The sequence below is a fragment of the Corvus brachyrhynchos genome, unplaced genomic scaffold (assembly GCF_000691975.1).
Source record: "Corvus brachyrhynchos isolate BGI_N302 unplaced genomic scaffold, ASM69197v1 scaffold56, whole genome shotgun sequence".
Taxonomy (NCBI): Eukaryota; Metazoa; Chordata; class Aves; order Passeriformes; family Corvidae; genus Corvus; species Corvus brachyrhynchos.
The window spans coordinates 8,233,181-8,249,178 of record NW_008238664.1 but is presented as its reverse complement, the minus strand read 5'-3'; the positions used below and the strand labels follow the sequence as shown (position 1 = coordinate 8,249,178).

General features: G+C 37.6%; 1 protein-coding gene across 7 annotated transcripts in view; it reads left to right on the top strand.

Annotated features, from left to right (window-relative positions):
• The window catches only part of ANO4 (anoctamin 4), a 178,298-nt gene that overhangs the window by 95,393 nt on the left and 66,907 nt on the right, over positions 1-15,998 (top strand). For 5 of the 7 annotated variants that reach the window (XM_017737972.1, XM_017737971.1, XM_017737968.1 and 2 more), the window contains 3 exons: positions 12,335-12,435; positions 12,686-12,787; positions 15,497-15,541. In XM_017737972.1, the coding sequence (XP_017593461.1) occupies positions 12,335-12,435; positions 12,686-12,787; positions 15,497-15,541 (248 nt within the window). The remainder of the gene's footprint in view (positions 1-12,334; positions 12,436-12,685; positions 12,788-15,496; positions 15,542-15,998) is intronic. The other 2 variants (XM_017737969.1, XM_017737973.1) reach the window with 2 other exon arrangements.

Genomic DNA, 15,998 nt, shown 5'->3' with positions numbered 1-15,998 from the left:
TGATCTAACAAAAGCCTTTGCAATCAGGGTCTCTGCACCAGCATTTTATTTCCTGTGACTACAGAAAAGTAAAATTAGATCAACAGCCTGGGACATAGTGCTGGGCCACAGTTTGGTTCAGGTCTCATCAGGATATACATGGATGCGAACGCATTACTTGCCCTTTTATTCCTTATCCCATATTCAGAGATTATCACAGTCAGTTCCTAAAACTCCTAAAACTAAAATGGGAACATGAATATGTGTCAGGTTTTCTTAAATACCTAGAATTTGTGCACTGTCAGTCAACAAACTATTACCAATATCTAAAAGCACCGATCTCTTTCATTGTGTTACTCTTGAGTTCCTAGCCTCTTGTAAATTGAGTCGTTTTGAGTGTATGCCTCTAACAAAGGGAAGACGTATTTCTGCAGCTAAATTTTGATCTTGAAGCCTATAAAAACTGACGATCTCAGAAAGCAATTTTAGGTAAAATAATAACATATTCCACAGTAAGTGCTGCATACAGATACTGTTGAAAACTCCTAAAATCACCTCTGAAGGATATTGGATGTGTTTGAAGAAATTATGCTTTTAATACCACTTTTGTCTGAGTTCTCTGTTATTTTTATCAAACAGCTCTTGATCGACTTTAGCGTGATGAAAGCAAAATGTGTGTGGATGGATGTGGACAAAGAGTTTTAAGTAAGGAACAATTTCTGCCTTCTTGACAGGATTTATTGCAGTAATATCCTCATGAGAGCATAATGTAGGGCTTCTCCTTTTATCCTGGACTAGGCACTCTCAGCCACTCATATATTCCTTACAGCCCCACATGCCAAGTCCTAGAATGGGGTTAGATAGGATCTAGTGTGGTGTTAGATAGGATCTGACCTAAACCTCCTTTGCTACAATTTAATCCAGTTATTTCTTGTTTGATTGAGAAGGAAAATGGAGTGCTGTTCATTCTCTTCCTCTTCATAACTATTTTTTACTTATTTTTAAAATGTTACTGTGGTCTCTGCTTAGCATTTTTTGTGTGTTGAATTCCATCTGTGTTTTAAACAATCTTTTTCCCCTAGGTCAAGTTTCCCAAAACTCTTTATCATTCTTATTTTCCTGCTCCAATCTTTCTTTAATTAATCCATCTATTTCTTATTCAAGCTGTACTTTACCCCCCCAGCTGAATAGCTACACACAATAAAAGACTAGGGAATTTGAGTCCTGTATGCTCGTAATTTGATTTTTTTTTAATCTTTGCGCATCTTACCCTAGTCTGGCTTCTGTTGCTGACTTCTCCTCTTGATTCTAATGGTGATCTTCTGCATTTAAGTCTCAGCCACCTCTCTATCTTCTGTGCTACAAGAATGTGTTTGTCAGACACTAGATTGTCACATGAGAAGCCATTTACCTAAGCACAGAGCATGGTTTCCCCCTCCCCCATTTTCCTTTGCTCTTCATTATACATTAAAAATATTCATATGTTAGATAAGTGCATCACTTTAGGCACTTGGTGACATTTCCAACATTAGACTTTCTATTTTCTTGTCAGTGTTGCTGTCACTGCACTTTCCACCTCCCATGTACAGTGGTGGTGATTGCTCAATTGTTACCCAGGACTCTTTCCTTATTAGTATTTTGATATTTTCCTGTTAACCTTTCATATTTTAAAGGGGAAATGACACCTGTGTTAGATGAGCTCTTCACTTAAAATCTGCCAGAAAAAAATATTTTAAAGCTTTCATTTTTCTCCCATTTTGTGCTTAAATACTATCTGGACAAAGCAAGAATTCCCACATTCTTGTTCCCTTGGTAATTTGGGAAATATTGTATATGTATCTTTTATACAAGGTTCCTCCAGTTCGAAAGTTAAGATGACTTCCTGTTACTTTTTGAAACTGAATTTATAAAAAATAGAGATCTCTAATTTGTTGTGCTCCTGAGGCTGCCATTGGCAGAGATCTGGCATTGGAGCTGTCTCCATTGTACATCACACACAGCCAGAGCTATGGGCAGGACTAGTTGCCTTCTGTGGTGATGAGAGGAACCTGATGAGAGAAATGTGACTTTGATTAGGAGATAAGCAAGCCAGATGCAGATGGGATTCTGGAGGTGGAAACAAATCTACCACTGAGAGAAGTATTTGTCAGTTGTGTTTCTGGATGTGTGTGTAAGGCACAGAAAGGGGAAGGGGGAGTTGCTTTAAAATATTATGCTGCAGATATTAGTTAATTTTTATGATTTTTCTTTCCTTTTTTGAAGAGCAATATGGCAGTTGTGGACAGGAGGGCATTAACATTATTTTAGAAAAGAAATTCACCGGCTGTGTCACTGTGATGATAACAATTCAGTTCAAAACTTTCAGTCTCTACTACCAAGAACCAGGAGATGTATGTGCCATACAATTCTAATATCATTTCTTCCCTAACCAATTCACCACTCTGCTCTGACATTCCAAAGAGGTTATGCATGACAGTGTATGTGTGCTTGTATAGCACAAGGAATTATAGTGACTCTGCAAAGCTGCATCAAATGATGCAAAGTATATTTCTACACTGCATTTCTTGGACATGCTGGATGTTTTATTTTAAATATTTGGCAGGAACAACAGCCTGAGGTATATGTGCAGTTATAGTACCCTAAAAGGTGGCTTGTTGAGATGGTGTTCTGCAATTTGCAAAATTTTTGCCATTGTCTAGTGATGTAGCACTAATGGAATTTCCCCCCAATTTTAAAATATCTTTTATAATATTTATTGGGCCAAAAATGCTGTGTTTTTAAGAAAATTCCTTTCAGCAGAATTATTATTATTATCTATAGAGCCATTGATGTGTGAGCCATATTGATTTACATCAAAAATTATCGAGTGGAATTATAATTTTCCTGTCGGGAAGTCTTGTAATAGAAGAAAATGTCTGTAATAGTGCATCTATAAAGAACTTGAAAAACTGGGATTATTAAGTGAAGTGAGACCTTAATTTTATTTCCATGTTACATTTTTACACTTCTCTGTAGAAGAGAAAGAAACAGATTGCTGTAAGCATACTCATTCCAGAGCTACAATAGATGAGAATTTCAATTCTACTCCAAAATTTCACACTGAATAAAAGGATCTGAATAGTACCACAGAGCTAAAAACTCTTTCGTAACTTCTGTTTCACTTTTGGACTGTGAAGTCTCTGCTGCAGCTCTGAGAGGCACAGTCCTTATGGAAAATCAGAAAAAAAAAAAGAATCTAGAAATATTTATCTGTCAATGGATAAAAAAGAGACTTGTGCTTTTGTAAGCTGAACAGGCTACCTTTTGTTAGCTAGGGACTTCTTAAAGACAATAATATTTTTTTATCTCTAGAGAAGGACATTATTGTCTATTAAGCAAAGAATCTTCATTACAGCAGTTTCCATGGTACAACTGAATTTGGAGAGGGGAATTCTTTGCCAGTGTATGTGTTACTTGTGGCCTACATTTCACAGCATCATAAGGATCTGAAAACCCAATAGGTTTCAGCAAACAATTTCAGGATTAGTAACACCACTTTGCAACATATGCAATCAGATCAAAACTAACGTTATCTCATGTGATAGTGATGTTGTCTTTCGAGAAAGAGAAGATTTGTTTGTTTTCTGCAACTCCTCTCATTAAATCTGCATGTAAGAGCTTTGACTTAGGAGAGAAAATCATCTCTGTGCTCTATCACATTTATCTGAACTGTTAAGATACATAAGATAAGCTCCATCTGGTGCTGCTCTGCTCTTGTGTGTCATACAGGAGGTGTTTTCATCCAGCACCTTATGTCAGTAGGCACACTGGGAACAGCAGTAATTGATCAATAGAAGAGCTCATGTTTAGGCGTCTGCCTTGACAATTCATTGTGCCATGTATGGGCATTGCTTTATCACAACAAATTAGAACAGTCCAAAGCTAAATCATAATTTGTCCTTGTCATACCTCAACCTTGTTTCATTTAAAGCATGTCCAACAAATGAAGGGATTTGCAAAGAGGTGCACAAAGGATCCAGTATTTTCCCTTCTTAGTTTAGAGACGTTGTGTATTTCAACTTCATCTTGTCTCCAGTTAGATTCTAATTACTCTATCTTTGCTTAGAAAAGTGGGTTTTTCTTCTGTTTATGATGTGTGGGTTTTTAACACCAGATGATCTAGTTACATTCAGAGGTCAAATAACTTTGAGCTTAGCAGAGCAGACAGGTGAAAAATCATGTAGACCATCAATTATTAGAAATTTCCACTCTGCACTAAACCATGAGATTTCTTTTTATGATTAACATGAAACTGTGGCTTGCTGAAGACAGCACATTAAGATGGATTTGCCTTTATCTCTTGGGGTTTTGTATTTAATTTTTGGGGGAAGTCTTACACAGTCTGAGCATGGCTTGAGATTTAAAAGAAGGTCAATTTCTCTAATTTTAATTTGAATCGTGAACGGAATAGTAGTAATCAAGCCTATTCTCACCATCATATTTTGCTTTGTAATGAGCTTCCCTTTCATGTAGTAATGGTGTTGTATCTGAAGAGATGGCTGCTCTACCATATGCTTTGGCATATTTACAAGACAACTTTCCTTGTAAAATTTTGTTTACATGCTTTTAGTGTATCAGATCACTTGAGTACCTTAGTTAGACTATACAGAATGCAATTGCTCAGAAATCCACATCTTATTAAAGAAATATAACTACTGTATAACAGGTTGTATAAAGGGGAAGAAGGAAGGGAAAATGGCTTGCTCAGGTCTCTGCCTTTAGATGAGGCAGGCAGAAAAGTTTTGCAGCAATGATTTGAACAATGTGAAATGAATTATCAGAAGATGGCTCCTCAAACTCTTTCCAGTTCTAATAATCCTTGCAAGATAAGTAAGGCGCAGAAAATTGATATATGAGTCGAGCGAACAAGCATTTGATTTGCCCAGACTAGCAGAGTTTATGGGTAACTGTAACTGGTAGAGTTGTGAGTGATTCACATTCTTCACATGCATCTTTCCCCTTCATTTAACTGGATCTTGGTTTTTCTTTGGTGCTTTTTCCCTGGAAAATGAGAACCTGCATTAAGTCTGAGAAGGAGCAGTCAGAGTGCTCTTCTGTGACTTCCCTGCAGAGCAGAGACTTGTGTTTGTCCTGCACAGCCAGGCATGGTGCAGAAACCCACCCAGGTGTTGCCAGCTGACTTTGTAGGTATTCTAGTCATGTCAGCATGGGACAGCACCTGAGATAACAAGCCATGCTAACAAGCATGTGTATTACCCCACTGCTTCCCATATGGCATGGGCTAACACCTCTGCCTATAATTACTCATGTGGTGGATTTGTAGCTGGCTTAAAGAACTTGAGGCTTCCTTGTGTCATGTGGACTGAACTGAACTGACAGTGACATTAAGAGTAGTCTCTTCCTCAGCTGTGCTCTTGTTGAGCTCATGCATGTCTCCCTTTAGAAAGAATTTTGAATCGTGCCATCAGATACAGAGGTGTACAGAGGGGTGTACAGCTCACTGCATCCTGGAAAGTGTGGACACTGAAAACACTTTGGAGTCTACTCTGATAGTCATATATGTATTTGTTGTCTTCCTTGACCGTATGATCTGAGAAACAAGACTCTGAAGAGGGACTTGAGCAACCAAAGAGCTTCACACTGCTGGAGCATGGGCAGGTGCTCGGAACTCGGGTTACTGCCAACACTTCTGCATCCACAGGGAAGTTCAGCTGTGGCCTTTCTGTCCAGAGACCCTCTGGTGCCCAGAGGGGTTGCAAGGTCTCCAGCCACGGAGATATTCAAGACCCCACAAAACACTCTGGTTGTCCCTGCTTAGAGCAGGAGATTTGACTAGACGGCCTCTATTATTCTATGATGCAATAAGCAGCTTATTCAGTTTTCTCTAGGTTAGTCATATGAAAAAGCTATCATAAGCCTGCCTGCACTTTTTGTGTGTTTGATTGATTATTATGTTTGTGAAATTAGCTGTTGGACAAAAAATAAAACACCTTTTTCTTTACTAAAGTAATGTTTTTCCAATAAGCCTCTAAAAGGAAACATGAATATTTAATAGACAATTCATTAAATGTAAGTATTTTCTACTTCAAAAAATGGTTAATAAGAAATAAATCCATATTGGAAAAATATCAGTTTTATATTTTTCACTTGGGATAAATCACAAAGGAAGCTGCCTTATAAAATGTAGTACAATTGTGTGATATATTTTTAGTGGCCTGTGATGCCAAAAGTAAAAGAATGTATTTAAGAGGCCTTTCTTTGGCCAATAGAACAGTCAAAAAGATTTGATGATCTCAACTACCACTGTAAAAAGTATTAAATTTTTTAATCTAAAATTGGAGCCCATAACTGATGTTTCATGTAAAGAGACAATGTCAAATACTGTTTTCCTAAGTAACAATGCATTATTCTGCCCAGAGATTTTAGCTATCTGCATTTTTAAATCTGCAAATAATGAGTTCACAAGTTTATAGTAATTTTCCAGTCCAGAGGAATTAAAAGATATTTGTCAGATAAATTCCATATTATTAGCTATTTTGTCACAGAGATCTTACCCATATGGGTTAAACCTGTATTCATTCAGTATTTGCTGATGGAATTATCAAGAAATGTTTTATCATTACCTCACAGTCAGATCAAACTTTTCCATTAAGACAGTCATGCTGCAGGTATTTCTAAATCTTTTCTCTCGGAAGTGCAGTCCAAGTCAGAGGATATTGTTTCCATGGTTGATTTACTACATCTAAGTTGCCTTACTGTGAGATCTATTCTGCAGATTTAGATGGCATTAGTTGGAATTAAAGACTTCCTTCTGATGTCGTTTCTTATCTTAAAGGAATTTGTGCTTCTCTACTGCAGATTGTGAGGTCATCATTGCGCAGTAAATTTGAGCAGTGGTGAGATAGTATTTGCATTTTACTTCTACTCAAGTAACCTGCCCTGTTCTTGAAGCTGTCCTTCCACTCACATATGTTTTGTCTACGTAGAAGGGCATTTGCAAGCATTTCCCCTTGTTCTGTTCCAGAACGGAGATCCTGTCAAATGCTGCCAGAAATTAAGCACTGTAACTATGACACCTGCTCTGAGCTGGATTAGATGACACATTGCCAGAATGCTGGCAGTAAGCAGCCACCTGCCTGCATTACTAACTCCACTGAAGCAGAACCTCTGCAAGTACTTTACAAAGTAAAAACAAAGCTTTACTTCATCATCACATTTTGTCATGAGATTTCACATAAAAATCATTCTGAATTGTAATCACGTACCTCTGTCTCCTTACATCAAGTTATTCTACATTTCACATGTCAGTGTCCTCAGGTCAAAATTGCTTTTATCAACAGCTTCCTATATTTTAGGTAAGGCTATCTTTTTTATTCTTATTTTCATCCTTACTGCTTTTGCTCTACACTTTCTAGCAAGTCAAAGGCTTCTTAATATCCTAATTAAAATGTGAACAATATATTCTCCTTTTCACTAAACCTGTGCTTTGATTGAAAGTACATGTATGAAAGATATTGGCACTGTTATTCATTAGGTTCCTCAGAAGCATGAATGTGGAGGCTGAAGTTTGTGAGTATGCAATATTTTCCCTGAAACCAGACATATATTGACAGTATCTAAATAATTGCCCAGTGGTAATGTATGCACTGGAAAAGTATTGGCAGAATACACCTTCTATTTTTCCAGTTCTTTGGAATTACCCCTGTGAATTTACATTTACTTTGGTTTTGCAGAGGAAGAACAGTTTAATCAACTAAAATTTACTGGGTTTTGTTTTTCCACTTAATTCACTCCACATGGCAAATCAATCTGTGCTGTTAAGTAATTCTCAAAAACAGTGGAACCCGTGGTAGTTACTATTTACTACTCTGCACTCAGACATCATGCAGAGCTAGATTACAGAGAGAATTGTTACTAGAGGAAGTATGTTGGTTTTGTCTCCTTTTCTGTTTTTGCCTGCATTATGGTCTTACCAGAAATTAGCTATATTTGCCAAAATGTAGAGAACTGTTTCTGTTCTGGCTTTTTAACTTGCCTTATAGGATCTTCCTAAAGTAGGTAACATTAATTCTAGTTGTTGAATCTGTTTCAAAGTCTTACTTATTTCATTTTACTTTTATGAGGAAGGCTTTTAAATGTGAAGAGAGACCCAGACTTGAGTAATTTGCTCTTAAATAATTATAGGGAAAACACCTTAATGGATCCTGACTTTTTTTTGCCCTATTGTTTTGCATACATGAATGAAAACCTGCCTAGTAAGCTCAAGGTAAATAAACAATGGCACCATTCAACTGGAGACACTGTGATTTTATCCTTCTTCAAGGTTATATACTGTGAATAGGTTTTCTCAAATTTCTTAACTTTTAGACTTAAGAAATGCTTGTATTGAGGTGTGTACCTACATCTGCTTTTGTCTTGAAATGACTTGACAATATTATTGATAATGAACTAAAATTAGCTAGGCAGAGGAGAATGTTTAAGAAGGTTTTTGACAAAAGAGAAGGCTAATCTTTAGCCTTGATCCTGGAAGGCAGCCTGCAAATACAGCAAAATAAGGGCTTTTCAAGAGACATTCCATGTCAGCATACTCTGCTTCTATTCAGACTAACAATGATAAGTTCAGGATGAGCAGAGTCAGGTCAACAATGAATATATATATATGTATATATTTAAATCCTGCCATCAGAAGGCATTAGAATGCTTGCAGGAATACATGGGAGCTCAGTAGCCAGGACTTAACCAGCAGTTAGCACCACTCTGTGCCTGCTTTAGGAGGAGAATGACAACCTGACCCTTACAAACTTTCCTCGACCTAGTTGATGACTGTAACTCATCAAAGCAGGTGTTTCTGCTTTTGGAGTTACCTAAATGGCCCATGCTTTAGTCTCTTCCACTCCTTATACAGTGACACTGGAGAAGAAAATGTGGCTTTGTTTTTAAATCTGTTTGTGGTTGATTGGATGTCCTTGGGAAATAGCAATGGCTTCGTAAACTTAATGGTAAAATGGAAAGGTAGCCTTGCCAGAAGGGCAGGTCTATAATATGTGGACCTATAGTACTGCCTGTATTCGAGGACTGGCAGCAATGATACAGTACTAATGATGTTTGTCAGTGAAGCCATGATGTATTTTAACTGTCTGTAACCCAGACTCTGATGATCTGAATTCTACCCTACAAACCTATTTTGAAGATTATGGTTCAATCAAACTAAATAAGCCTTGCTACAGCCTCTCAATGAGAACACAATTAAATACAGTTCTTGTAATAAATAAGGGGTTTTTAAGGAAAAACAAGTCTAGAAAGTGGTAGTTTTAAGCCAAGATTTCTCTATGAGGGAAGAGAGCAGTTCTTCAATAGAAAATATTCTTTTCTCGAGCCAGTTTCAGTCAGTGGGTTGCCCAAAGGCTGTGAAATCTCTGCCTGTGGAGATATTCACTACTCAATGGGACAAGCCCCTGTCTGAGCAGGCTGATCTAAGTTAACCCCGCCTTAGCCAGAGGCTTAACCCAGGTGAACCCTAGAGGTCCCTTCCACCCTAGATGAGTACAGTTGTCTGATTCTGCTAAGTCTCTTGTCTCCCTGGCTTTACACTATTCTGAAGACCACCAAGAAAGTTGTTAGTGACCAGAAGAAAATCCATTTTTTTATGGATAGGTCAATTCCAAACATTTATTCCATTTCTGTGTTTGCTAAGTGTTTTATCTCATTGGTCTGCCCCCTTAATTCCTCTGCTTTTCTTTCTTCATCATCTGGACATCACTTTATAGCAGATTGCTCATGTCAATAGTTGTCTTATTTAAGTTTCCAAGGGGAGTAATGTTACATTGATTTTTGTTTGCATGTTCCCATAATGTGAAATTGAGTTTACTTCTCCAAATCATTTAACGAACCAAACCTTGAAAGTCAATTACAACAAAAGAATGCTCCTCTAGTCTCAGTGGAAACATTTATAAGATGAAGGAAATTGAGTCTAAATACTAACCTAACCATGAGAGTTTAGGAGATTCCATTCACTAAAGTATTTTTGTAAGGAAGATGGTCTTCATGCTATTTTTTTTCCAGATATTTTGGTTAGCTATTTACTCCTTAGATTAGGTGAATGTGACATTTCATTCAATTCATCCTCCATCTGGATTTTTTATTCTCTTTCCAGTCGTGTTTTTCCCAGCCTTGCTTAGTGCTTTCCTTTATGAACGTTTAACATGAGCAAACCCAAGAGAAAGGGATTTTCATATGAATAATTTAGTATTATTATTTCTTTTTTTCTGAATATAACTGAGCCTGCCAAATATATTTTGATTAGATTTTCTGTTGGTTAGATCTTCTGTTGGCAAAGCTGATTATCGTTTTGAAAACATTTTGATGTGCTAACACTGCAAGATATTGAGTAGAAAAATACTCTTTAAACATCTGTGTTGTGATAACTATTTGGAAATTTTTCATGTTTCTGCATGAAAACATGTAACACGTAAGGTACTGCATTTAAATAATGTTCACTTGTGAAACAGCATCTTCACAAGTCATGTTTGGCTCCCATATCTAGTACGGCTTAAACTACAATGTGCTGGAAAATACCTATAAACTTCCTGTTTAACAGCCATCACTAAGTTTATAAGCTGTTTTTAATAAATTTCCCCAATTTCTCAGTTTTTATTGGTGTATCAGTACTGTAGTTTCTTTCTGTATACTGGGCTTCTTAGATGGTTCTTTTGAGTTTTGGTAGATTTTGCTCTTTTTTGTTTTTTAATCCAAGTTGTTTATGATAAAACTGCCAATCCACTGCTGACTTAACCTCACCTTTGAGAGAGCAGTTTGCAGGAGATTTTTAGAGTAACAGAATTTAGTTTTGGTTTTGTGGTATCTACTTGCTGAAGTCTCATGGGAAAATAAAAGCTAATTTTCGAAATGTACCTATAAAGAAAAACATCATTAAAGCCTGAATTAGAATCCATTAAATTCAGTGGAAAGAATGCAAGTGAATTCATTGTCTCTGAAGCAAGTCTCTTGGGGGCATTTTGTTGCTGTTCTATCATTTTGTATTGAAATATTTTTCAGCAATTCATATGCAAAGAAGATTTTTTTCCTTCAGTTTTTAGCACCAGAAAGTCACTCATTCCTTTATATGTTAAATCCATTTTTGCAGCCCATTAGTACTTTGAGTACAAATATTTCTCTGTCTCCATTATGGTCCAATACTATATTTGTTTAAAAATGTTAACTCTATAGTCATTGGGTTGGGGGTTTGGGTTTTTGAGGGGGGTTTTTTCCTTTGTTTTTGTTTTGGGGTTTTTGTTGTTGTTTGTTTGTTTTGGTTTGTTTTGGATTGGTTTGGTTTTTTGGTTTTTGGGTTTTTTTTGATGAGCTAAAGAAAATCATATATATATCTTAACTGTTGGAGATTGCATTCCTATCATGTCACAAACTAGTAATAATTTTTTAGCTACTCTGAGGACATGGACATGCAAATTCAGTAATTTCAGCATCTATCAGGATAGTGGATGGAGAGTGTAAAAAGTAAAAATGTCAGCCTCCCACCCATACAGTCACAGTAGTTTCCAGATAAGCAATACTAGATTTAAGAGCTCCTCGTAAGTTGTAACCAAGAATTATTGTGAGCAACAATTAACCAAGAATTTATGTGAGCAACATTGAATAAAAGACAATGTCTGAAAAACAGAGGAACCCTCCCCAAAGCTAACTAACAATTTTCTTGCCTGGTTTTCTGTCGTCATACTTTCCTTTTCTCATACTAAGTACACCTCTGCCTATTTCTTGGAATATCATCCACTTGTTTGTCTAAAATTGTATTGTATGTAACTTTATGAACAATTCATTTTTATTCATTAGAATTTGAACATTTCATCTTCCAGTATTATCATGTGGCTCTCTGTGTTCTCACATCAGCTTCAGCCAAACCTGCTGTAGAGCACTTGTCTTGTAGAGCACTGTGTCTCTTCCTGAGTGCAAACAGAGGTAAATTCCTCCTTTTCTCCTCTTTGCTACGCATCCTCCTGTCTTTGCCAGACAGCTTCCTGTTAGGTAGCAGCCATGCTGATGTGCATGCCCTGCATAAAGTTCTCTTCATGTTATGTACAGTCAGCTAACCCATGGATGCATCTGTCAGCCCTCCATGTCCTCTTTTCCATGTAAAGGAAGCACATGCAGGCCAGAAGGGAGTCACAGCATGGCTTTCAGGAGAGCAGAAGAAAAATGAGTTGACAAAATATTGATACAACATTTGAGGAAGAATCAGGAATTGGGAAGGGTGACACATCACATTGACCACTGACTATGATTTCTTTCTTTTTTATTTGAAATAGTAAGCCCTGGTGGCTGTATTGTTTTTCTTTTGCAGTCATCCCTAACAAACAGTGACATCATCTTTGTGAAACTGCACGCCCCCTGGGAGGTCCTGGGCAAATATGCTGAACTAATGAATGTAAGAATGCCTTTCAGGTAGGTGTAGTTGTATTTTGTCTCAACCTCCAAAGCCACACTATACTGTAAAGTAAATGTGATAATAACACCAAAATGCCTATAGAAAAGCTCTTCTATAAGATGCCACACACCTTTAGAAAATATAAATGGAATTCCTTAGATACCACGTTCATTGCTGTTTATTGTTAAAGCCTACAATTTCAGTACAATACTGGTTTGAGATGGGCTGTAGCAGTGCAGCTGTTTTCATGGGGTGTTCTGTCCTTAGGCCCTTTAACCCCTTCAGTGCTGGAGCCCCCTGCATACTTGTGCGCTGCTGTTTTTTAAATGGACATTTTATTGAAATCAATGGGAGGTCAAGAAGATCCAGGTACGTAAGGCAGCACAGAAAGTGCATGTCTGTTTGACGTATCTGGTATGCACCTGTAAGTTGCTTGTACAGTATGGAATTAGTATTACATGAATACGTATGAATAAGTATCCCATCTAATAGGAAAACGATTTAAGCAATAAATGCTTTTTTCTGCTGAGAAAGTAGAGAAATTATATTAAATGCTACTGATAACCAAATTAATTCCACGTTGAAATTCAGACTATTTTTATAATTGATTAAATATTATTTGCATGTTGGTCTATGAAATTTTCTATGTAAAATACCGTATTTACTCTGTTGGTTATCAGAACTTTTAAAGTAGCATAAAGACTTCCACTGGAACTGACCACAACCCATGAACTGAGAGGCCTTGATTCTTCTTTCACTTAGCAGGGTTTGTAACATAAAGCTCCATTAATTTTAATGGAATTACTCCTGAACAAGAAAAGGATCAGACCCAGAATAGTGAGCTGGTGCCTTTGTAGGATTCCTTCCATTTTTTCTTACCTAAGTATGAAAAATGCCTCTGGTATGAGATATCACGCAGCAATAGAGAACTCAGAAGGAAAACTGGAGATGTATAAATGACAAAATTGCAGCCTTATTTTGTATTTATTTTGTTTTCATTTTCACAGCAAATCTTCAACTGTTCTTCCTTACGCTTTTAGTGCTAAAGAGAAAATTCCAAAAGCAATCACAATTCATTGCAGGATAGTAATATTCTTTTTTTAAAGTGTTCTAGAAACAATGGGTTAGGCCGAAAGTGTGCCTTCTCTGACTTCTGTGGCATTCCTTGAGATGGACCTGCTCTAGCAAATGAGTAAGGTCTCATGATTCAGAAATACACCAGGAACTCTGAATTTAGTCATGGAGCAGCTTTTTCTATCCTGATCACTCAGCAGATAGCAAAGTCTGTGTCACACAGATTATATAGAAAGCTTTGAAAATACTGAGGGTTTCTTGACCTGCTTCAGGATCATGGCTTCATTCTTTCCACATCCATAGAAAGAGAATTATTACAGCATTGTTAACAGGAAATCATGGTAATTCACTAGTGACTGCTGGGCAGGCTCTTCAATTTCATTCTAAAAACAACAGTACAGTTTATCATTTCAAAAAATTTTACGACATGTCCACAAGTCTAGATGGTATGTTTCCAGATGCCTTTGTCTAAGCCCTTGTTTTAAGTGCTGCTGATTGTTTATTGCTCCTGATTATTCAGGCTGGAATTGTGCAAGGTCCATGCATCACTGGAGGAAATCCTTGGTGTTTCAAAGCAGGAGTGACAAAGTGGTGGATACCTCTGAACATTAGAAGCGAAATCAAGAAGTGGATGGCATCCTCAGAAACACTTAGCTTTGACCTTTCTCTGTACCTGCTGACTAGAGCAAGATAAATAACACTAACCAAAGAAGGCTGGCCAGCACGAAATAGTTTAGAAAATTCTACCTCACCAGCATGATATGGACTCTGATAACAAAAATGTCAAAAAGTTCTGAAAATTAACTTGGAATACTAACCAAATTTGTTTATCATTTATAAAGCATCAGTGCTGTCTTATTTTAGAGGACTTGCTTCCAAGGCACTAACAGCATTCCTACACTACATCTGCTACAATATTTAGAGCATGTGTGGTGTAAGCCTTCATTTTCCAAAAGTGCTGCAGTTCTGCATCACACAATGGAGCCTCTCAGAATACACAGAAACCACTTTGATTTAACAATGACCTTCAGTGGATGACAATGTCAGCCTCTGGAGGGGGAAATCAGAGTTTGGTCAGGCACCCAGTTCTTCCAGTAAGGAGTATGAGTCCCAAATCCACACACAAGAACCCTCAGATTTTCTTAACTCTCATGAAGATGTGGTCTCTGTGCTGAAGGCAGTGTCAGATCCTGACAGCTGTGGTATGATAGCCATCTATGAGAAGAACAAGAGCTGCCAGCACTGGAGAGGGACAGGAGGTGGACTCTGTCCTGGATCTACACACGGTGGTTAGGGGCTGCTCTGCACTGCAGAGCTGGTCAGGAGGCAGGCTGGGAGTGGGTTCAGCATGTGCCTGCTCGTGTTCCCTTGTCTGCTCACTTGCTCATCATTTGCTCTCACACACAGCTTATTGCACTGACAACAGAAACCAGCCTGTATGAGGGGCAGAGGGAGTGCTGAACACTTGGCGGGGTGCTGAGCACATGTGCATTTGCTTGTGTAGCCTATATTCTGTTTCTAGGGATGTTATCCCAACAGCAACCACCGACCCCGCTTGGTACTGCATGTGTTACAGCATAGTGCTGCATTAGATACAGCTTTCCTGGCTTTTCTAAGTAAATCCCCCTTGTGTTTCCCCAAATGCAGCCTTAATAATTCGTTAGTAGATGTCAGATACTTTATCCATATTTGTGTCAGTCCTAAAGAATTCCTGCAACAGTTCATGAACTTCTCTGAAATAGAAACATCTTTGGATCTCCATCTTTCACACATGACAAATAGCAGAAAAGGAGGAGGCAATGGAAAAATGATGACCTTCTAGGAGTTCAAATGCCACCAGTGTTTGTGTGGCTTCCTGTGACAGTTCTGTTAATCTCTCTTTTAGTCTCTTCCTCCACCTCTTACAGGCTTCTGTCTTCAATCTCCTTTCCTTCCTTGCTAGTTCATACTGTAACTGACGATGGGTTTTCTTCTCGACTGGCTTCATTTTTGCTGTTCTTCCAGGAGAAAAATCTATTACCTGCACCGCCGATACAAGTTCATGAATAGGTGAGTACAATTCTTATGCCAGTTGAGTTTATGTTCATTTGGACCCAGGAACAAAAATAACAGTTAAAGTCAAGCTGGAAGGAAAAGTTTATCATTTGTGTTTGTAGAAAGGATAAAGGGAGTGATTACACACTAGGACATCTGCAAAAAAAACCCAAGAGAAGTTGCATCTCACAGTCTTTAAAGAAATAGAAGTATGTTAGTACAAATGCTGCATCTCCTTCTTTTCATGTAGTTCATTAGGGAGTTTCTTGGGGTTAGAGTACCACTGTTACAGGTTCATTTCCATGAACCTTGCTTACTTGTAATAGTGATGGCATTATTTATTTATTGCTTCCTCTATGGAGATGCTTAGTTCTTTGTTGGTAGATAGGAAGGCAAAGAACCAAGCTTAAGAGATATGTATTTTCCAAGAATCTTTGAAGTGTTTTCACTCAATTATTAATATCTTTAAGGT